This window comes from Hibiscus syriacus, unplaced genomic scaffold (assembly GCF_006381635.1).
Source record: "Hibiscus syriacus cultivar Baekdansim isolate YM2019G1 unplaced genomic scaffold, ASM638163v2 tig00004072_pilon, whole genome shotgun sequence".
Lineage (NCBI taxonomy): Eukaryota > Viridiplantae > Streptophyta > Magnoliopsida > Malvales > Malvaceae > Hibiscus > Hibiscus syriacus.
In genome coordinates, this window is record NW_024061998.1 from 1905333 (window position 1) to 1929251 (window position 23919).

A 23919-nucleotide genomic window follows, 5' to 3' on the forward strand; every position below is an offset into this window, starting at 1 on the left:
GAACGTCGTAATCTTGCCGAAGACCCTTTTTATGACATTATTCAAAAAGAATTGCCCAAAAACGTTTTTGAATGCGACGGTTACTAAAGCTTTATCACAAAATAGCACGTGTGGAAACTTCTACCCACACGTGTCTGAGGACCCGGCTTCATCTTAACGTTACAAGCGCCAGTGGCCGGCTTTTCAAATTCAAATTAAGAAACCCCACTTTTCCTCTTCTCTTCTTCACCGCTCCCACTCACTCAACTCAACTCAACTCAATCAATAATTTCTTCGCTGCAAAAATCTCCCAGTTACTTCACTGAATATCGAATCCGTCGATCAAATTTAAGCCCCAAAATGGAGGAAGATCCTTTTACGTCGTCGTTGTCTTCTTCGTCTTTACTTCTCAAAGACATCTCCAATTTCAAAACCCCAAAACGGCCGTCAAAGCCTCCCGTTTTCCACTCAACATGTCCTCAGTACTTCACTGCTTCCAAACAGACCCCGAGGACATCATCGTCATTTCGTCACCGGTCTCGACCTTCCTTTGCCCCTTCTTCTTCCTTCTCCAGACCCAATGCCTCCTCCTCCGCCGCCGCCAAATTCAAAGCCCTCGAGCTCCAGCAATCTCAGTCGGCTAGGAAAGAGCAGCTCAATAAAGAGCAGACGCTCAAGTCATTGTCCAAATCTCTTACCGTTTGGTTGAATTTCCTCTTCCAGAACCCTAAGTCTTGCGGATGTGATCTGTCCATCAATGGCCGTGATGATAGGAATATTATTCGAGTGGATAGTGCCTTGAGAAGCCCGAAACGGATAAGAGAGTTGTGGTGGGGAGGGAATGAAGTGGATGAGAACGTAGCCGTGAATATTTCGAGCTCGAATTATTCCATTTTGAGGTCTTCGTTGAAGGAAGGTTGTAGTTTCGATGATTTTAAGCAGAGGATGCAGATTTATTTGAGTTTGGGGAGTTGCGATGAGATTTTCAAAACCATGGCTCATGTTGTTAAGGTTTCGCTTCTCTAATTGTTATCCTTTTCGTTTTCTCTGTGCTTTTCTTTGGGGGAATGGTAGTTTTAAATTAGTGATAGTTTTCTCATATTAAAAATATATTTTTAATTATTTAGTGATAGCATTGGAGTCTTATTGTTGTTCTTACTTAAATTTCAGAATATAGATGAAGGAAGGTTAAAAATGAAGGCACACTGTCCAATAGTTACTGACGTTGGAATGAAGGAAAATGCATGTAAAATTTTTATGTCTTACAACACAATTTGGCTCCAAATTGGCTTGTATATTATTTTTGGCGGTGATTCCTTGTTATCATCTGATGGAGATGATAGTTCTGTGCAAGATATTTCATTTTTGAAGATGGTTATAGAAAATCAATTTTTCTCGCACCCTGGACTTGCCAAGGCTTATGCTTATAACAAGAAGGTTGAAGGCTTGTACAGGCCGGGATACTATGAAAATTTGGGGAATGTTATATTGAAGAGGATTTTGTTGCTTGTAATTAGATTGAGCTAAATCTCAGACTACTCTTCCTCTTAAGTACGGTATTGATGGAGTGGACGGAGGTTCTCCTCTTCTATTCACAGTTTCATCTGGTATAAAATCAAGTCGTCAAGTTCTTAATGGTAATTTTATAGCTCCTAGCTTGAATGTTTTTGTTGCTTAGTTTAAAGTTATATGTGCTATTTTTTGGGGCTAACTTTGTCTTCATTTATGATATAAAACTAGATTTTTTATCATCGGATGTTATGCACGGCGAAGGTAATCTTCTCACACATCTAGTGGTTGTAGGGTACAAAGTTTCTCATCAGCAGGTATGTGGTTTACATTTAATCCATATGTAATGTGCTTGTGGGTGCATATGCATACACTTGTGTGGTTCAATACTAATCTATAACCTCACAACTTAATTCTGAGTTATTTTATGCCTGATGATTATTCATTAACTCTATATATCATCTTGGAAGTATGGAATTATAAGTTCAGTTCTTCTTTTTAACATCCAAACATTTACCTTGATGCAGTCTGCCCTTGCTGAGTTTGACTTCCAAGTATCAGATTTATTCTTGGATTTTCAAGACGGGGTGCGGCTTTGTAGAGTAATTCAACTTTTGCGACATGACCCCTCTATCCTCATGGTTGGTATTTATATTGTATCCCCATAAAATCAAAACATCATAATCAATTAGTTATCTTTTAGCAACGCATGGAATGTAATTTAACTTAGCTTCTTTTTTCATGAGCAGAAAATAGTAGTTCCTTCAGACACACAAAAAAGGAATTTGGCCAATTGTGGTGTTGCCCTGCAATATTTGGAACAGGCTGGTGTCATGCTGTGTGATGAAGATGGATTGAAGATTACAGGAGATGATGTTGCTGGTGGAGATAAGGAATTCACTCTTTCGTTGCTGTGGAATATATTTGTTCACTTACAGGTCTGCTAATTTTATCTTTGTTTGAAATTTATAAATGCTAATGGTTTCAGAAATTTTGCAAATGTTAATCTTTTATTTCTCACTTCTGTTTTCATTGAACTTGCAGCTGCCTCTTCTGATTGATAAAACAACTATTTCTGGCGAAATATCCAAAATAGGTGGCTTTAATATGTTATGCTTCAGATTTTCATTTAGTTCTTGTGAAAAAATGGGGGGTGACAAGTGAGGGGTTGGGGGTGTGTGGGGAACAGAGCTGGATAATTGACTTAGTTTTCCTGTTCATTACATAAAAAAAATAAGTGCATGTAGGAAATATAGCAACTAGCTTTATGCTCAAGTAATAGAAATGCTAGGCTAAGTTCATTTTTGTTTCTTTTGTATATTAGGGTTTCCTAATGTTCATAATCTCAGTTTCATTTCTATGCTCACTACAGGATAACTTGAATGTAATATGTTCCACTTTTTTGGGAATGCTTTTAAACTGGACCCAGGTATTCTGTAATTCATAGCAACATTGTTTTTTCTTCTTCTCACTTAAATTGCATCTTCGTTCCTTTCATTGCAGTTAATAACAATATAGATGAATGTTTGTAGGCAATTTGTGAAAAGTATGATCTTAAGATTGAAAGCTTTTCTTCACTGGTTAATGGAAAAGCCATATGGTGCTTGCTTGATCATTACTTCCGCAGAGAATTGTCCTGTTCTTGTTATAACAAGGTGGTACAGATTCTCAGGCCCTATGTTTTTATTCTTTTCTACAGTGATATGTATTATCATCTTATTGTTATGGCGTAACAGGATTCTCATTACCCAAAAGGAGAAGAATCAATAATGTCTGCTACAGATTACACAGATGCAGTTCACAATTTTATGTTATCACAGAAACTGATAGCACTTCTGGGAAATTTCCCTGAGGTAATGTTCATTTTAATGGTTATTAATTGATTGTATACTATCTACTTTATATTTAATTAAAAAAATTAAAACTGAGGTTAAGTGAGATTTTGGGAGATGCTGCTAATGTTTTAAAAGCTGATTCGGTGTTAAATGATAGTGCTTACCCTTTTGCCTTTGCCTGCTGTGTTGTACAGGTTCTGCAAATAAGTGACTTACTTGAGCATAATGGTGCAGTCAGTGATCAGAGTGTGGTAAATTTGCTTGTTTTCCTGTTGTCCCAGCTTGTTGTCAAGAAAAATATGGTAATGCTTGATCCCAGAAGTCATTTTATAAACCATTTGATTTTTTCGTAGCTGCAAACAGTTCAAGAACTCTTCTATCCTTTGCCAGGATCAGTTGAATTTCCAAAAACTATTGGGTTGCAATTGCCCAAACCTTGAGCGGAGGCATTCATTGACTCGAAGACAGTCAGCAAGTTCTCAAGCTGTTGTGCAAAAGGAAAGAGACATGGATATCAATGAAGGTATGCATGTCAGATACATCTGTTTTGATTTTATATGCAGCTAAATGTGGTTGAATTGTGCAAATCAAAGACCAAACACAATCACATCCTACAAAAAAGCATGAAACTGTGAGTGTATGAATCATTCTTATTGAACCTAGCTTCTTGGGAAAAAAAATGGAAAATAAGCTAGAGTTGGCTGCAGTTTGTTCATACAGAAGAAATGTGCTTTAGCTATGAGTTTATTATAGTTGGTGCAATTCATGGATTCCATTGTCTTTGATATTGGTTTTATTCTCCAAGAAATAGATGCTAATTAATCCGAGAAATGTCCAGACAACTGGTGTTATTGCCTTTTTTATATGATCTGCCTAACTTCCTCTACTGCTTCCTTTAACAAATCATGAAGCCCCTTTTTTATTGTTAATATACACTGTGAGTGGTGTGTGTATGTATGCTTTTTTGATATGATTAGTTTAAGGAAATTATCAGGTGAAGTTTTAGCATTTGCCAGTACACTAAATGTTCAAGCCTTCATTTACTTACTCTGACATTATATTTACTCTTACATTATATTTAATTCATGCAGATGCTGCCAAAAAGTTCAAGGCCATTATGCTTGGTGGCGATATATGACAGAACAAAACTACAAGAATTCTATAAGACCTGCTGCTTCTGCTTCAAATTGTTCACCAACTCAGAGCACAAGCTCTGACATTTTAAGAGGTTAGTGTTGCTGTCAACACAAAGTATGAGTTATAAATATCAATTGGCTTAAAATTTTCTTCTTAGGCTATTTAATTTTGATATTCGTTGATTGTTGCCACATTCTTGTTATTGCAAATTCTCATGGGAAATCTGTTCACAGCGAGTTAAAATCACTGGATTCTGAAACTATACTCGATAAATTATGCGTTTCTCTAAGGTTGTTTTGATTTTATGGCTTGCTCAAACTTAATTTGGTATCTTTGACCTTTCATTGCATTCATCATGAATAGCATCTAGCAGTAAGTAATATTCTTCTTCTAACCTTGCCATTCCTGCGTAATGCTTCAGAAAAAGCTGCAAAAATCATACAGTCTCATTATAGGCGCTTGATAGAGCGTCGCAATTTTCTCAAGATGATGAAAGCAGTCTGTTTAGTCCAAGCTGTTATGCGCGCGTGGTTGACTGTAAAGAAAAATACAAAGCTCAACAATTTCAAGTTTGCCAGTATTCGGGAATTTCCATCTGGTATTTGCTCTTGTAAGCATTTTGGTTATATGCTTTTTTTCATTTCCGGTTTCCCACTTCAATTTTTTATCTTTGCTTTGCCAGAAGAACTCAGAAGAGTTGTAAGGTTTGTTGCCGAGAGACACAGTTTTGTTAATTTAAGAAGATCAGTGTTCATATTGCCAAAAAACGAGATGTATCCCATCGAAACCTAGTCAAAGCTGCCATTGTAATTCAGAAATATGTTCGTGGTTGGATGGTGAGGTCACTCAACATTCTTGGCCATGCTCATATTGAGAATGCATCTTTTAAGAGCCAAGTGAATGGTCTATGTAATAGTGATATAGAAGCTGCAACCAGGATTCAGATTGCATGGAAGAGATTTCTTCACAGATCTCAATCCAAACAAACTTTTGCTGCAACTAAAATTCAGAGGTGTTTTCGGGGTTGGAGGCTGAGGAGGAGGTTTATGAAGCAGAAGCAAGCAATAACAAAAATTCAAAGTAATTTCAGGCGACTGAGATGTTGGAGGGCCTTTCAGATTGCTAGGAAGGAATTTGTCTGTAAATCTCTTCAAAATCAGACATTAGCTGCTACCAAAATTCAGAGTCATTTCTGTGCTTGGCTGTTAAGAAGTTATAAAAAGAAGAAACAAGCAATAATAAAAATTCAAAGTAATATTCGAAGACTGAAATGCTACAGGGCCTTTCAGATTGCAAGGAAGGAATTTGCCTGTAGATCTCTTCAAAATCAAACAGCTGCTACCAAAATTCAGAATCAGTTCCGTGCTTGGCAGTTGAGAAGAAGTTTTATGAAGAAGAAGCAAGCAATAATAAAAATCCAAAGCAATTTCCGACGACTGAAATGCTATAGGACCTTTCAGATTGCTAGGAAGGAGTTTGCCTGTAGATCTCTTCAAAATCAGACATTAGCTGCAACCGAAATTCAGAGTTGGTTCCGTGCTTGGCAGTTGAGGATAAGTTTTATGAAGAAGAAGCAAGCAATAATAAAAATCCAAAGTAATTTCCGGCGGCGAAAATGTTTGAGGGCTTCTCAACAATATGAAAACGCCAACAGATCAGCTATCATCATTCAATCTTATGTACGTGGATGGATAGCGAGGAGAAAAGCTTGGAGATATAAGTATCTTATTGTTATGATCCAAGTAAGTTGTTTCTTCCATAATTGATTATGTTCTAGACTTCTAGTGTTTCCTTATTTTATTATTTAACCGTTGGATTTCTTGTCATATATCAGCTTGGTTTGTAATTGAAACTATGTTGCATTTGGTTAAAATTGCTGGATGGATCAACCCTCTTCCTTTTGCTAATGTTCTTAATAGTGCATTGAATGGATCAACCAATTTATTTAATATTTTTTATTGTGAAATTTGGTAGTCATATTGGAAAGGTTATGTTGCTCGGAAAGAATCGAGAGTGCTGCTAAAGGATTTGCGCTTGAGAATGCAGAAGTCTGCTAAGAATGTCGACGATATCAAACGTATTATTAACAGGCTTTTATCAGCACTTTCAGAACTACTAAGCATGAAAAGTATCAGTGGCATTCTTCACCACTGTGAGACCTTAGGTAAGTGAGCAAACTGTATTGTACAAAGTTCATACTTAGTTTATCCGAGGATGTGTTCTACACTGGTGTTGGACATGGATACTTCAAAAACGAGGAGTCGGATCAGTGATGAAATGCGATTGAATCAACGTACTTATGACAACACTTAAATTGCAGACATAGCAACAGCCCATTCTCTGAAATGCTGTGAAGAACTTGTGGCTGCGGATGCAATCGGCATTCTACTAAAACAGATTCACTCAGCCAGTCGAAGCATCCCCGATCAGGAGGTTCTAAAGCATGCACTCTCAACACTCAGAAACCTTGCTCGTTATCCGCATTTGGCCCAAATGTTGATCGACAGTCCTCCATCAGTAGAGACAATTTTATGGGAGATGCTCAGGTTTTCTATTTCTCCGGTTGGAGATTTTGAATACATCTTTACGTTTTTTTGTTTCTGATTCGGTAATAATTTACATCTCCAGGAACAAGGAAGAAGGTTACTTTATTGCTTCCGAGATCTTGAAGAAGATATGTTCAAATCCAAAAGATGTGAAAGCTGTACACAAGTTGCCTGCTCTTTTGAAGAGACTACACATTCTTGCTGAAGACCTTACAAGGAAATTAAACATTGAGAAAAGGTTAAATTTTTAGGCAGTAAAAGAGCGTATTTCCTTACAAACATATGATTTGTGAAGTGATTTATGACCCAAAACTTGTGTTATGTTCCTAATCCGACAGGAATCCTCGTACTGTTGCCTTAAAAGAGAGCACAGATAGAAGATTGAAGGAGGCAGTCCAACTGCTTAAACTGATAACAAATGGTTATCGAAACCATTAATCATCAAATGGGTGCATGACACGTGCATGGTTGTTCGGATTGTGAGAGATGCACTCTGTATATAAAGCTGCAACCAGGCAAGTGTACTGTCGTTTTATCTTGAAACTGGTATGTGGTTATCGATATAGGTGAATGTAGGGCATCCTGGGTATAGGTTAGGGCAGAAAAATGAAAATTTATCCGACCATTGCTTACTCTAACAACAAATATGCTTTTTTACAAACATAAAAGAGTACTGTGATTGAATTATAGTGCCAACGCCTGGATGGAACAGTTAAGTACCTTTCAATACTCGAGGATTAAAGCCATAAAGGACTTCAATCTGTTTTCTTCAAGTTCAGACAATTATCTGCTGCTTGACTGAATAACTTATGAACTTGTTTCAATTCCTTCTCTGGAAACAAAAACACCGAAACTTCATTCGGGTAGCCAAGACTTTCGACATTTCAAACATCCTGGTTAACTTCCAAGAAAGATAAGTTGAAACATGTATAATAGTAGTTGAAAACGAACTAAAAATTCAAAAGAAACATGTATGAACAACCAACACAAAGCTATCATCCTCTGCTTAGCAACTATTGTCCAGTTGTCGAATCCGGCCCAACCTAGATCTTAGTCATCTGCTATGCCTACTAGTTAGTATTTCAGTAATAATTTTTCCCTTAAGAGAATGGAAGATGCTTGTATTGCTAGGAGTATTCGTTTTTCTTAAAGTGCTCAAGGAAGATAAGTATCTGAAGAAAGGGATACGACCTTTCAAGGACTTTTATGATACCCATACAGGATTCGTAATGGTATCCGATATGATCGCAATTGTGTTCGAGTAACAAAGAAAGTAAAAAAAAAGTACCAACAGCCTCCAGTTGCTTCTGAAGCTCTTCGCCTACAGCATCATTTTCAGCCTGGACGAGAAATGAAGGCAACAAAGATGACCATCAAAAAAGAAATACTAACATACTAACATGTAATTTTAAGGGTAGAGTACCCCAGCGGTTACTGAGTATATCATTTGGTCTTTGAACTTTCAAAAGTTATAAAATGGTCATTAAATTGAATAAACTATTGTAGAGTTCAGCAATCCTTGTGAGCTGAGCTTCTTCACCTCCATCTGAAGGTGGAAGTGAAGCAACCAATGCATCAAACTGGGAAAGAAGTACCAGCAACAATTAATAACATTGGTTCCCGAAACTATGATAAATCAAATACCCATTCTCACCTGTTTAGCAGCCTTAACAAGAGCAGCACTCATAAGCTTAGGTTCGTTGGCCGAATCTTGTGTGGGATTGGTGGGAGGTTCTGGGTAATTCGGGAGGAGTCGAATAAGTGGAGCATCTTGTAATTGGAAAATGATGTGCATCTTCTTCAACAAAAACCCAAACCTTATAAGAGATTTTGCGGATGTTAAATAGATTTGGTCTTGAAGATCAAACTCAGGGCTTGGTGTTAAGTAGCTGAGAAACTAGATGGTCTTGAAGATCAGAATTCACGGGTTGAGCATTTCCGGAGCACCGTTGTTATCAATAACAAGGCTTTTCACATCATCCTGGACAGATTCATGTGGATTAAGATCAGAACTTAGGGCTTGGTGTTCAGTAGGTAAGAAACTAGTAGCAATATTTGTAGACATGGACTCAGATGCTTTAGCAGCTTCTACGTAAATATCAACTGAGATGCACATTGGTACTTTCACCTATCTTAACATTAAGAAGATGCCCGACATCAAACGATCCTTCAACGACACCGTAAAATTGTAAATCATCTGACCGAACATGTCAAACAGAGGCAGGATCACCTATCCACAAACTATATCAGGAAACCCTCTGAACTATTATGAACATATTACGGCCTATTTGTGCAATAGGCAAGTTTTTTCTTGGAGTTGACTCAGTTTCTTATCTAAAAGTTCGATATCGATATGTCGTCAGTGCCGTATAGAAACTGGAGTGGTGTCTGAAATTTTCATAAGTGCTTGATACTAGAAATGGGTTGGATTTGAACAGCTGATATCACCTACTCGATGAAAGGGCTATCGATGACGAACTAAGATAAGAATGCCAAAAAGACTGCGTATGGGAACAGCTAGATCCAAGAACAAGCCCGATTGATATACGTTGGATTACATGTACAAGTCTTGATATCTTACAACGATGCATCCCAATAATTTGGACAGCTAAGAAGACGATATATATATCTATTGACAGATGTTGGCACGTTGCTATGCTTCCTAGCTTATCTTACTACATGCAATTGGTTTTGGATCAAAAGCTCCAACAAAACAAAAGCTATAACTCAGAATCTTGTAAGACCTTGCCAACTTTTAAAGAAAGAAAAAAAAAGGATGAGAGAACAACAACATTCTCATTTATTATATTTATATTTATTGAGATATAGAAAACATTGTTACACTCCTGGTGGGACTCGAATCCACAATCGTCTAATTAGAAGTCAGACGCCTTATCCATTAGGCCACAAGTGTTTCGTTACGTGGTTAAATGCGTTTAAATATAAATAACTTTAAGTATTCAAACACTAGTTAGAGGGATATCAACATCAAGGTTAAGCAAAATTGAAGAACTTTGAAATCAAGTCATGTCGGATGATATGTGATAATTTTAAGTCCTTTAACTGATATTTGTTTTATTGTATTATAGTGGTGATTATTATATGTCTCGAGCCACTTCGATAGTAAAAAATTATTGTTATTTCTTAAGATTTTAACTTGAAGCACTATGCATGTAGGGGTATGAATGTTCAATGTCAAATAATCATGAGTTTTTGAATAGATACTGTCTTATACTTATCCTAGATTAATAAAAAAATTATCTCATTCAAAATACACTATTAGAGAAATAAACAAATAATAACACTTATATTTTTTTACATGTTATTATATTTCGATTTACAAATCATTAAAATCAAATCTATCAATCATTTTTTTAATAATTTTATCTTTTCTCTCATTTTATTCGATTTGATTGTGGTCAAATTAATTTTTTAAAATTACGTGTTTAGTCAACTTCGAACAAAATTAATGAGACAGAGAGAATAATTATTTTTAAAAAGAATTTCATTTTAAGGTTAAACAAGTTAAGTGATCACCGAAAAAATAAACTTAATTATTGACTGAGTGCTAGTTGTGGAGAATAGGCCTATGAATATGATCAACGCAACAAGCCTAATTCATTACTACATTTAATACATTGTTAATTTAAGCTCTGAAATAGATCACTGAATATTCTATTTTTTTGAATGTATTCAAACTATATAGAAAACAGGTCTTACTCTTCTAGCTTACACCATCTTGAACAAGATTAAAAGAATCATTCAAAATCTATCGACGAATTGATACGTATCTCCGAATCACAATCAATCATTACATAGAGGGAGAAGAATTTAAGGGTATTTTAAAGTTAATACACGCAAGAACAAAGCTTGGTTCAAAATATTAACAAGGGTTAAACTACAAGTAAAACTTATAAATAGGATCAATACAGTTAATAGCCATCTTAGTATAGCATAGCATGGTATTTTGTTTGGGAGTTTTTTTTCCTTTGTAAACTTTGATTCTGTACACATTACAACATTTCAACGTTCATCCATGTGTACCTCGGATTTCGTATTTCAATGCAATAGCAGGACAGACCCGTAATGTCCGGGCCATACACCTTGATTAAATCGAGTCGATAAAATCTATTGATTATCGAGTTCCTTACCACTTGATCTAACACCATATTAGTTTTTGGATATACTTTCTTCAGATCAAAAGGATCACATGAGTGTCACTTGGTATTATTGAAAACAACTATATGTGAAAGTGAAAGGGTTACACTTCCACAGCTGCAGACAGTGAACTGCACATTCAAAGTGAAATAGGTATGAACCCATTGATGAATGGCCCAACAGCATTTATAAGTCTCTGCAACAACACCTCAATCGGGGCACAATCCAAGGACACGACCGAAGCAGCCTAGCCTCGGACGCTGTCTGAAAGCAACCACAGACAGCGAGCCTCAGATGTCTAACTCTTGTTTCCTTTTCATGCATGTAGTAATTATATACATTATGAGCTCATGCCAACGTCTTATGATCAAAGTACCAAAGATAACCTAAACAAAGCTTGTTCAACTAATCCAACACATAGCTCTCAAGCAATGGAGTAAATTCTCGTAAAATCTCCAATCAAAATTTACATGGTATAATCCAATACTTATATAGATACATGTTGCTTTTTACAAAATATTATTACAGACAACATGCAAGAATGTCAAGTATTGAGTGGGTACCTGGTTGATCATCGAGCCTGAGTGAACTTTCCATTAACAGGGGGTCGTGCTCGTCTCACTGTAAAACTCGAGAAGATTTCATCCATTTGTCCTTGGTCAAAGAAGACTGATATTTATATCATGCAGTTATGGATAAAGATTGAATCGGCCTTGAAAACTAGAACTGTAAGAGCATCATCATGGTCATCGAAGAAGCGATGAGAAGATAAATTGCAACGTATTCATTGTAAAGACCTGCAAGAGAGAGAATGACTACTCGATAAGAGAGAGAGAGAGAGAGAGAGAGAGAGAGGCGCCAAATACCATAATTAAAGTTCAATAAGTTTGAGTTTTAACTTCATTAAAAAATTATTCTGTCAACCCTATGTTCAACCAACATGACTCGGCAACTCAACGATTAGAGTCTGCAAGTTCATGGAAAGATTAACATCTACAATTCCACTCGTCTCAAAGTGATTACAGTTATTTGAGTAAATCAGTCCATTTCTTACCACTTTGAGCTTTTGTAGCTGCAGGTAGTGCTGGTATTCTTACAGCTGCATGCCAAAATTTCAGATGAAATAAATAAAAGATGACGAGAAGAAGTATCATGATAATATGAAATCGGTTTATAATATGGACTACCATTTATAGTACATACTTTTATTGCATGATGAAGCTGGTAGAAGTGATGGATTTGGCCATGGAGCTGGAATATTATCGTTCAGATCGCAAATGAAACTGATTCCAGAGAACTTGTCAAACGTCTCATCAGAGGGAAGGCTTGGAAGAAGGCATCCAGATACTAAAAGCAGTTGAAAAAATACATGTTATACACTAATATTATAAATGCTCAAGTGTGTGTTAAATAATCTAGAGCATACGAGCAATGCTAATTGCTTTTCAAGCAAGCCGTCAACAAGATTCAAGAGCCATGATAAAGAAATTGTAAATAACCATTAGAAATGAGTGGTGTAAACACCTTACCCTGACTTCCAACTGTTGCATACAAGTTGGTGGTAATCGGTATCAAAATCGATCATGACAACAAAAATAGAATCAAGTGTTAGTACCAGTTCGAAATTGTCACATCAAGATCACTTTGGTTTGCTCGGTACAGGTACAATAAAAAACAAAACCATCCTTGAAGGGAGAAATCTTTGAGGATTATGTGACGGAGGCTATAAACATCTTTGGTGGTGATGTATTTCTGTAGCTTCGACCCTAGGGAGGTAGCACAATGCAAAGCTTGTAAGACAAGGGTCTGCTTTTGCAAGTGAGAGACATAGTTACCCATTGCATCACAACAAGTCGTCGGGTTACTTATCCCATTTCCACAGGTGTTTGCAACATGCCTCATACTGGGGAAAACAAAAGGGCAAACTGAAGCAGACGACAACATAAGAAAATAACTTAAATATGTAGTCAAAGACGTAACAATAACTTCTATGCTACTTGATATCCAAAGGGATGTTCTTATATGCATCAATCAGATGGCAAGAGGTGAATCCTAATCTATGCATGTATCACATTTAATAAGGGGGAATTTCAAACCCACCTTTGTTAACATTGCAATTGGTTAGTCCTCTAAGGACTTCCTTCGCACGATAAGGGTCAAGTTTACTTGCCAAGCATAGAAGAACAACGGTTTTACAATCATTTATGCAGAAAATCCCTATAAGAATACTCACCCACCAAAATCAAATGTGCGACGCCAATTGGTCCGAATTAGTCAAGATGAGGCATTGAAACCAGGAGGGAAACCAAAAAAAAGTGGTTAATGAGGGAGTTAACCCAATAAATCTTCCCACAGTATATGGTAAGGGTGTGCATTCGATCGGATCAAATCAAGTCACAAAATTTTGAATTATTCAAGTTGACGAGCCGCATTTTATGACTCGAAGTGAATTTGAAAATTTTCAAATTAATCGAGGTATTCGAGTTTCTATAGAAATTTTATTATAATTAGTTATAGTATTATGGTAAGGATTGATTCTAATTTTTTTTTATTTTCTTTAACCATATAATATATATATATATATATATATATATATATTTCACACTATAATGTTATTTAATTTATGAAATAAAATCTAAAATTATAAATATATTTATAATATTATATTTTAAATAAGATATTTCAAGGGTAAAATATTGATAAGAGTATAAAACAGTCAAGGAATTGATGATAAGAAATAATTTGTAAACAATTACAGTTAAGGTAAGCAAAACTTAACTTGACTCAAAAAATTGATTTTTTTTTTGCAATTTCGAGTTATTCGACTCAAGTTATTTGAGTAAACTCAAATTATCAATTTGAATCGAGTCAAAATTTAGAAATTTTGAGTTACTCAAAAAGCCAAAAATTTTAAAATGTTTTTGACAGTTTTACAATTTAATCTATGATTTCATTATTCCTTCAATTCCTCATTCATTTTAAGTATATTTTTAACCAAATTTAAACTGCATGCTCCTAAACCATCGTAGAATACATATTTACATTCAATTCTTCTCTCTAATAAATTTTTATTTTTCAATTTTAGTCCCTCAATTTTTCATAATTTACTTATTTTTTCAATTCATCTTTTATTTTAAGTAATTTTTTTACTAAATTTGAACCACATGCTCATATACCATATTTACATATTTACTTATTGCTTCAATTCTACTTTCTTTTTACTAAAAATGTACTATCTTTTTTTATTTAGACACTTAACATTGCATTTACTCAATTTAATCTTTTGACTACAATTATTTACAAATTCTTTCTTTCTATCAATTCCTTAACTCTTTTATACTCTCACCAATATTTTACTCTCAAAATAAAGAAAATATAATATTATGAATATATTTTATAATTTTAAATTATATTTGATATATTAAATAAAATTATAATGTGAAAAGAATATGAAATATATATCTTATATGGTTAGATAAAGTCAAAAAATTGGAGCCAATCCTTACCATAATACTATAAAAAATTATAATAAAATTAACATAGAAACCCTAATAACTAGACTCAAATTTCTTGAACTCGCTCGACTTGAAAATGTTTCAAGTTAAGTTCGAGTTGTGAAATATGACTCCTCAACTCGAATAACTCGAATTTTTTAACTCAACTTGACTCGATCAAATGCTCACCTCTACTTGCAGACAAAAGTCTAAATTGAATAAAATGTAAAGTTAAGGGACTAAATAAAAAAGAGAATATATTTTTAGTTAACAAAATAGGAATTGGAGATACATAGGTGTTCAATAGTGGTATAGGAGCATGCGATTAAAATTTGATAAAAAAATTAACTTAAAATTAAATATGAATTGAAGAAGCAAAGAAATCTTGAAAAAGTTAATGGTCTAAATTGAAAAATAGAAAATTTGTTGTTAAAAAGAGGAATTAAAAGTACATATGTATTCTAAGATGATTTAAGAGCATTTGGTTCAAATTTGATAAACAAATAGACCTAAAATGAATGACGAAATGAAGAAATAAGGAAATCATGGATTAAGTCATAAAATTATCAAAATAGTTAGATGAAATTTTTATTTTTTTTATTTTTTTATCTTTTTAAGAATTTAAAATTTTTAAATTTCAATTTAACTCAAAATTTAAAACGAATCTATTATTCGAGTTGATAACTTGACTTAAACTTAAAAATTGAATCAATAATTTAATTTAACTCGAATATCTTAAAACTATAAAGAATGATTTTTCAAGTCTAGTTTTAGTTACCCATTGTATATAGCATATATAGTACACTGTTGAAGCCTAGCAAGAAAAATGTCGGACAAATTAACCTTGGGTCCCACAAAGGTGGTGACCGAGTACATGAATTGCTGCCGCCATAGGAGCATGTGACAACCGGAAACCTCAAAAGCGACGACACTTCTTTTATATCCTAGTTCCTCAGTCGCCATTCTTCGAGGCACTTTCAGTTGAAAGCCGCTTAAAAGGTACCTGCTTAGCTTAGGTAATCTATTTCTTCTTCTTATTTTTTTTTGGTCTCTTCGCAAGTTAAGCAGATATTATGTTTATACTTCGCTATAGTGATTTGGGTTTTTTCTCTGTTTTAATTTCTTTTGCAGAAACAAGTGTGATTTTTGTGAATTGGGTATCGATATTTCTATGGTTTTGAGCTCTCTTTTGTCCAAAAGAAGTTTTTTCAGCCGGGGTTTGCTTGTAGTAGGTAAGCAATTCTCTTGTCCAAGTAGTGAAGACATTGTATTCAAAGCAATCTGCGTTAATTTAAGACATAGGAGATGGAAATTCCTGGATCAAGTGTTCCCAAGTCTCACAAATGCATTGGTGAGTCGTGTTGTAGGCGAGTTTCGGAACTCGCCTCAATTAGCCTTGGAGTTCTACAATTGGGTTGGGGAGGAAAAAGGGTTCCAACTCTCATTGGCATCCTGTTGTGGTCTAGTTCATGTGATGGTCAGGTCGAGGAGATTCGATGATGCTTTATCTCTAATGGAGAAATTAATCCTTGTTAATGGAATGACCCCATTGGAAGTTTTGGATGGTTTATTGGATAGTTGTGAATTCCGTGATTCATGTCCTGCAGTTTTTGATACGTTGGTTAGAGCTTGCACTCGATGTGGGGCTACCGAAGGCGCTTACTTGGTCATTAAGATGCTGAGAATGGAGGGTCGTCTTCTTACTATTCATGCTTGGAACAATTTTTTGAGTCAACTTTTGAAGTTGAATGAGTTTGTTAGGTTTTGGAACATGTATAAGGAAATGATTTCATACGGGTATATTGAGAATGTGAATACTTTTAACTTGGTTGTATATGCTCTTTGCAAGGAATGTGAATTACTGCAAGCTATTTCGACATTTTATCGGATGTTGAAGAGTGGGATTCGGCCAAATATTGTTACTTTCAACATGATGATAGACGGAGCTTGTAGGATGGGTGACATAGAGCTTGCCTTGAAGCTAGTCGAGAAGATGGGAGTGATGTCCGAGTACTATGTTTCGCCCAAAACCATAACATACAATTCCATCATTAATGGGTTTTGCAAATTACGGAAAGTGGAATTTTTGGAAGAAGTCGTTAATGAAATTATTAAGGTAGGTGCCAAGCCTGATGTAAGGTCCTATGCGACAATGATAGATGGTTATGCCCGAAAAGGGTGTTTGGAGGAGGCATTAAGACTGTGTGACGAAATGGTTGAAAGGGGCTTGACACCTAATACGGTTGTTTATAATTCAATTCTCCATTGGCTTTACTCGGAAGGTAATACCAGGGGAGCTTCTTTGGTATTATCCGACATGGTTGACAAGCATGTATTCCCCGATCAATTCACCTACTCCACTGTCATACAGGGGCTTTGCAGAAATGGATATGTGATGCAAGCTTTTAGATTTCATAGCCAGGTTTTGGAAAAGAATGTCATTGAAGACACGTTTTCGCACAATATTCTCATCAATTACCTTTGTAAAAGCAATGATTTATCAGGAGCATTGCAACTTGTGGGTAGCATGTTTGTCCATGGTTTAGTTCCCGACTCTGTCACATATGGTGCTTTAATCGATGGGTATTGCAAGGTAGGGAAGCTAGAAAGTGTTGTGCAGGTCTACGACAAAATGGTGAAGGTGGAAAAAGAACCCAACATAGTGATATATAACTCTATTCTTCATGGATTGTGCAAAGAGATGTCAGTGGATGTTGCAAGACGGATGATAGATTCATTAAAGAGTATGGGTTTATCCGATTCTATAACATATAACACTCTCATTAGCGGTTATTGTAGCCACGGTGATATCGAGGAGGCATTTGCTCTATTCTTGGAGATGAGAAAGGTAGGGAGGCTAGTAAACACGGTAACTTACAACACATTGATTAACTTTCTTTGCAAGTGTGGGTGCTTTCAACAAGCAAAAGAACTAATGAAGAGAATGGTTCTAGAGGGCATGATTCCGGATTTTGTAACATACACGATGCTGATTACACGTTCTGCTAAGAACTGTAGTTCAGATGAAGTTGTTGAATTGCACGACTACATGGTGCTTAAAGGAGTGGTTCCTTACGGACCGACATACCGGGCTATTGTTATCCCCCTTCTTGGGGAAGAAAATGAGCAGACAAGAGTTTAGCTTTTTATATTTTCTTATTCATGTTAGAACAGTTGTCATTATATATATATATATATATATATATATATTCATATTAATACCACATTGTCGACAATGAAGAACTGAACTTACTCTATGTGAAATATATGGAGGTTTTGGTTTCACACATTGTGCGGATTGGGGCCAATTGTTGTTGAACGAATAGGAAAGTAACCAAGTGAAATAATACCTCATGCATTAGCCTATCGATAGGAATCTCTCTTCGACTTTACGATTCGAGTCCGGGTTTTTGTTTTCTGCCCGTTCTTCCCTTTCTCATTATTAAGAGCTCTAAATCTAATAGTTTCAAAGAACAAGTAGGCATCGGAAGTTAAAAGCACTCCAACAATTATTTGAGTTTTTCCGGTTCCGATGCAGATGTTTCGTTCTGTTAAACTGAAGTCGGTGTTCGGCTCAACTCTAACCAATAATGTATCAGTCCATACTGTGTGGCTTGGAAACTACATCTTCTTCTATTGTTTCAGGGCATCGTACACCAGCAAAATGCAATCTTTTGATTCTTTTCTCTAGAAATATAGATGAAGGCTCAAATTATAAAGCCTTCTTGTCTTAGACCCCCATGTTTGGTAGGCACATGGGTTCCGTCGATATCTAATCAAGTCGAGTTGGACCCCTAAATTAAAGGGGTATTAAATACCTTACCATTGCACTCCATAGGTGTCGGTAACTGTAAAGCTCAACTCTGTGGTCTCTTCTGCTACTATTTTTAGAGATGAAAAGCTGTTTTTGCTGCATTGAAATCTATGACTTTTCTCATCAGGTGAATGCTGACGATGGCGGTTTTTACAGTTTTTCTTTGGATCCTGGAAATTTACCCAGACATGGTAAATCAGGTAAAATATTTGCAGCCATTGATGAAAGAATACAGAAATCCATGGAGAGGGGTACGTGTAGAGCCGGGTATATGGGCTAAGGCCCGCGGGCTATCCGTATAACCCACGGCCAATGCGGGCTTCGGATCTCAAAAAATAATGCTCGTTTAAATTGTAGGCTTATTAGCTCGGACTGTTAAACTCGTGGATTTAATGGGTATACCCACGAAATTCACGTTTATCCCAATTCATGTTTTATTTGCATTTTATGTCCATTAAAGGTCGTGTGATCAATGTTGCTCAGGTTACCAGCAATGCTTTATCTTTAGTTAACCAGTTTGCATCCAAGCAGAAAAGTTGGAAAAGAGAAAAAGTTGGTTAACTACACAACAAAAAAACATATATCACTATCTAGGAGTTTAGACAAAATAACATTTTCATCGAATGATCCAAAAGTAACTTGCAATACCTTAAATACAATTTCGACTAATCTGCGAGTATTAAAAACTTGTAAATACGTTAAACTCGAAAAGTAAACTTATATAGTTTAATGAGATATTTATAAAAATATAATATTAGCACATGTTATGCATAAACCTGATATTTTCAGTGACAAATACTTATCAACATATGCTTAGCTTAATTGTAAAGCATACAGTACAACTAATCATAATCAAATTATATATGAAATTTCTTTACATAGTTATTTAAAAATGAGTATTCATTTGTTTATCCCATTAGAGTAAGTAGTTATGGGTGTATAAATTCTCTACTCTTTGTCAAATAACTGAAAATGATTATCTTTATAAATTTACTTTTGATTTCAAAATTTATTCTAACTAATATATTATAATTTTTTATATTGTAGATGAAGTGGACAAGTTTCTGATGATTGGAAAAATGGAATATTCAACTACATCTAATGATTCAAAAAACATTGAATATTATTGATTTTGATTTTATTTAAACTTATTGAGACTTATTAGTGTTATGGTGTTATTTATTTTAGACTTATTGAGACTTAATAGTGTTATGGTGTTGTTTATTTTAGACTTATTGAGACTTAATGGTGTTATTTATTTTAGATTTTTTTAGACTTAATGGTGTTATTTATTTTAGACTTATTGAGACTTAATATTGTTATGATGTTATTTATTTACTTGTTTATCTTGAGACTTATTTAAACTTTTGTTATTAAATTTCTTTTCAAGTTGTTTGATCATTTTTAAAAATGTAAAAAGTTAGAACATTTTTTTATTACATTTAAAACATTTAAAATTGTTATTATTCAAGATCGTTTATGATTACAGGCTTTTTAAACTTTTCCGTTTAAACCCGCACCGTCAAAATCCGTGAACTAAACGGGCTCTAGCCCGTATAACCAGCTCTAGTATGTGCCTTTCAAAATGGGACCCTATCAAGTTAAGATCCAAAGCACAACCACTCAGAGCTTGCCACTTCAACTAGGTCCCATATGAAAAATCAATGAATCAAAATTGTTCTAAATCCTTATCCCAAAACCTCATCCACTTCCTCCTATTCCCTCCACTCATTTCTCAATGATTTCCTCCATCGTTCCACCATGTCTTGCTCAAATCTGACAATGTGGGTGTCTTCAAAACCTTCTCTCTCCGACACTTCTTCGCTTTCTTGCCGTTCATTCGTCAACCCTTTTCAGCTCCCATCCCAGAGTCCAACTACCTGTAACCTTCAAGGTCATCTTCGTCTTCGACCACGGTTCACTGCGGTCTCCGTGAGCTTCGAGACCGTATCGATTCGGTCAAGAATACGCAGAAAATCACCGAAGCAATGAAACTCGTGGCCGCTGCTAAAGTCAGGAGAGCACAAGAAGCTGTTGTCAATGGCAGAACTTTCTCCGAATCTCTTGTTGAAGTCCTTTACAACATCAATGAACAGCTCCTGACCGAAGACGTTGATGTTCCTCTTACCAGCATCAGGCCTGTCAAAAAAGTTGCCTTGGTTGTTGTCACTGGTGATCGTGGTCTTTGTGGAGGTTTCAACAATGCTATCCTCAAGAAAGGTGAAGCGAGGATTGCGGAATTGAAGCAGCTTGGACTCGATTATACGATCATCAGTGTGGGGAAGAAGGGTAATTCGTATTTCATCCGCAGGCCTTATATTCCGGTGGATCGGTTCTTTGATGGTAGCTCACTCCCTACAGCTAAAGAAGCTCAGGCGATTGCAGATGATGTTTTTTCGCTCTTCGTTAGTGAAGAAGTCGATAAAGTCGAGCTTCTATACACGAAATTCGTATCGTTGGTTAAGTCCGATCCGGTGATTCATACTTTGCTTCCACTGTCACCAAAGGGAGAAATCTGTGATGTGAATGGTGTCTGTGTTGATGCAGCTGAGGATGAGTTCTTCAGATTGACCACCAAGGAAGGAAAACTAACAGTGGAGAGAGGTGTTGTGAGGACCGAGACTGCCGATTTCTCTCCAATATTGCAGTTCGAGCAGGATCCGGTCCAGATTCTCGATGCTTTGTTGCCTCTTTATCTCAACAGCCAGGTTTTGAGAGCTTTGCAGGAATCATTAGCTAGTGAGCTTGCAGCTAGGATGAGTGCCATGAGCAATGCTACCGATAACGCCCAGGAACTGAAAAAGACCTTGTCTATCGTCTACAACCGGCAGCGTCAAGCAAAGATCACTGGAGAGATATTGGAGATCGTTGCCGGTGCCAATGCTCTGGTCTGATGGACGCATGATTGTTCAGCCGTCAATCGCGTTTCGTTGTAGGTGCTAAAAAGAATCATTAAATTCTGAGTATTTTCCTTATTTCTTTATACTTGTTGACGAACAATCATGCAGATATGATCCCTCTTTTTTTTTTTTTTTTGATGTAGAAAGATCCAAAGACATATGATGTTGAGCTGTCAGATTGCACCTTTGTGACATATTCTTCATTAGGGTCGTTTTGAGTATGTTTCAGTCTTTTGGCCATAACTTTGGCTACAGGTGTCAGAATCGCGCATAAGACCCTAATCCGGAAAGCTCTTTTCGACGGGCATGCTCTTCACATGAGCTATGCTCCATGTGACCTCTTTTCAACCTCAAATTCTGCCATTTTCCCCTCCGAATCACTAGATTTAGATATTTTTTATTATTTATGGTAATATTTCGATTGTCAATTAGGAAGTCAATTTAAATCCGATTTAGGCCGGATTTTTTGGAGATTGCTTATTTTATTTCGAATTTCAATTTAGAGTGATTTTCAGGATTTTTCTATTTTTGGCAAAATTTGAATAAAAACGATTTTTGGCTATAACAGTCCGGCTTGTGGACTGATTTTAGGATTGCTTGATTTTATAATATTTTATTAAACCCTAGAGACTTTTTTCTCTGGTTTTTTGGTCGAATTTTCTCTTGTGAATCATCTGTTGGAGCGCCTGTAGGATAATCATTATTCTGTCCGGCGTCAGTTGGTGTCAGAGCTTCAACATATTCCTGGGAAATTTCACCAGTTTCAATGGCTAGAGGTCGTGGTCGTGGTCGTCGTCGTCATCGTCGTGAGCAGGTTCCGAATGAGGAAGCCCAACGCCGTGATCGTAGCGTTCAGGATGTGATGATTGCGGATTTACAGAGGCAAGTCGCAGAATTAACCCAACACCTGGCGGTGCAGGACTTCGAGAATCGTGAGGCTTCTGATCACGATACCAATTCCACTTTCGAAAACCCATATCACAATCGTGCTCTATTCCGGGAGCACCGTGGTCGGGAGGAGCGTCATGGAGACATCGATTTTCGGGTCGATCTCCCTGAGTTTTCTGGTACGTTACAGGCCGAGGGATTCGTGGATTGGATTAATGAAGTGGAGCGTATTTTTGAATATAAGGAAGTCCCCGATCGTGTGAAAGTGAAACTGATCGCCATCAAACTTAAGGGCAGAGCATTTGCGTGGTGGGAAAAAGTTACGACGTTCACGAGAAAGACAGGGCAAGGCCAGGATCACTGATTGGGAGAAGATGAAGAAGAAGATGAAGGGTCACTTCCTTCCCTTCGGCTACACACAAACCTTGTTTCAGTGACTTCATGCGTTGAGGCAGGGCACACGATCACTCGATGATTACACGGAGGAGTTTTACCAATTGATCACCCGGAACGATTTATCTGAGACGGAGGAGCAAATGGTGGCACAGTATTTGGGGGGTTTATGCCAGCCCTTACAAGATGTCCTCAGCCTTCATTCATTGTGGAGTGTTTCGGAAGCTTACCAGCGTGCACTTGCTGTTGAAAAACAGCAAAACAGGAGACCAGTGATCAGGAACGATCACAACAGTCGACCAATTCATCCTCAGGATTCCCGTGCTGCTCAACAGCCATCATAGGGTAATTCTAACCCTATTATTAGATGTTTTCATTGTGGTGAACAAGGGCATAGGGCGACTGATTGCAGGAAGCCTGCTAGTCAAAAGGGAAAAAATTTGTTGATTGAGGAAAACGCGGAAGACGAGACTGAGGAGATTGGTGAACCCGTGTATGACGATGATGAGACTGATGATGTGCTGTATTGAGATGGTCATGAGACTCTGGTCGTTCGCAAGAGTCTACTTACTCCCAAGGGCGATTCAGGGGACGATTGGTTGAGAACCAATATTTTCCACACGACCTGCACAGTTGCAGATAAAGTCTGCAAAATGATCATTGACAGCGGCAGTTGTGAGAATGTAGTGTCCGAGGAGGTTGTCCAGAAATTGCAGTTGAAGACGGACCGTCATCCTAAGCCATACAAGCTGTCATGGCTAAATAAAGGCAGTGAAGTAACAGTTGATAGGCGACGCCTCGTGTCTTTTTCAATTGGTAGAAAATATTTTGATAATGCCTGGTGTGATGTTGTATCTATGGATGCGTGTCATATATTGTTGGGTCGACCCTGGCAGTATGATCGCAGTGTCATTCATGATGGACGGAAGAATACATATTCCCTTAGCATCAAGGGAAAAAAGATTGTGTTGGCACCCCGGCGGGAAGGACTCACTCCTACCCCAGTAACTCATAATATTACTATGCTTTCTATGTCCAGGTTTTTAGATGAGATTGAGCATGGCGACGTGGTCTATGCCTTACTACCTTGCGAGAACAATGCAGTAGACGTGGATGCAGATTTACCAGTAGAGGTGCAGCGGTTGCTAGCATAATTCTCTAACTTGATGCTAGAGGATCTTCCTCCTGGGCTACCACCTATGAGGGATATTCAACATCAAATTGACCTTGTTCCTGGGTCAAGTTAGCCAAATCGACCAGCATATC

The 23919-nt window shown here is 36.6% G+C and overlaps 4 protein-coding genes and 1 pseudogene across 4 annotated transcripts; 3 read left to right on the forward strand and 2 right to left on the reverse strand.

Moving 5' to 3' along the window:
- The first annotated feature begins 246 nt into the window (after positions 1 to 246).
- LOC120190094 (abnormal spindle-like microcephaly-associated protein homolog) lies at positions 247 to 7632 on the forward strand. Its single transcript, XM_039193227.1, is given in 19 exon segments — positions 247 to 990; positions 1150 to 1490; positions 1492 to 1616; positions 1720 to 1805; positions 2016 to 2129; positions 2238 to 2426; positions 2533 to 2593; positions 2859 to 2917; positions 3021 to 3146; positions 3225 to 3341; positions 3518 to 3625; positions 3714 to 3846; positions 4465 to 4551; positions 4882 to 5159; positions 5204 to 6202; positions 6435 to 6624; positions 6781 to 7006; positions 7089 to 7244; positions 7345 to 7632. Coding segments are annotated over 19 exon segments (4146 nt in total). The 5' UTR covers positions 247 to 339; the 3' UTR covers positions 7445 to 7632.
- Positions 7633 to 7688: 56 nt separating this feature from the next.
- Positions 7689 to 8915, reverse strand: LOC120189491 (mediator of RNA polymerase II transcription subunit 21-like). Its single transcript, XM_039192764.1, has 4 exons — positions 8661 to 8915; positions 8514 to 8586; positions 8295 to 8351; positions 7689 to 7838 (listed from the first exon to the last, which is right to left on the reverse strand). Exons 1-4 carry the CDS (start codon positions 8799 to 8801, stop codon positions 7762 to 7764), a joined length of 348 nt encoding a protein of 115 aa, XP_039048695.1. The 5' UTR covers positions 8802 to 8915; the 3' UTR covers positions 7689 to 7761.
- A 2697-nt stretch (positions 8916 to 11612) lies between these two features.
- LOC120190104 (uncharacterized GPI-anchored protein At1g61900-like) lies at positions 11613 to 15621 on the reverse strand. Its single transcript, XM_039193238.1, has 7 exons — positions 15462 to 15621; positions 13265 to 13381; positions 12841 to 13089; positions 12368 to 12511; positions 12219 to 12263; positions 11853 to 11961; positions 11613 to 11800 (listed from the first exon to the last, which is right to left on the reverse strand). Exons 1-6 carry the CDS (start codon positions 15619 to 15621, stop codon positions 11885 to 11887), a joined length of 792 nt encoding a protein of 263 aa, XP_039049169.1. The 3' UTR covers positions 11613 to 11800; positions 11853 to 11884.
- On the forward strand, positions 15573 to 17800 carry LOC120189500 (pentatricopeptide repeat-containing protein At1g11710, mitochondrial-like). The gene is made up of 2 exons (XM_039192775.1): positions 15573 to 15657; positions 15790 to 17800. Exon 2 carries the CDS (start codon positions 15830 to 15832, stop codon positions 17798 to 17800), a length of 1971 nt encoding a protein of 656 aa, XP_039048706.1. The 5' UTR covers positions 15573 to 15657; positions 15790 to 15829.
- A 2418-nt stretch (positions 17801 to 20218) lies between these two features.
- LOC120189510 lies at positions 20219 to 21441 on the forward strand (annotated as a pseudogene).
- The last annotated feature ends 2478 nt before the right edge of the window (positions 21442 to 23919 follow it).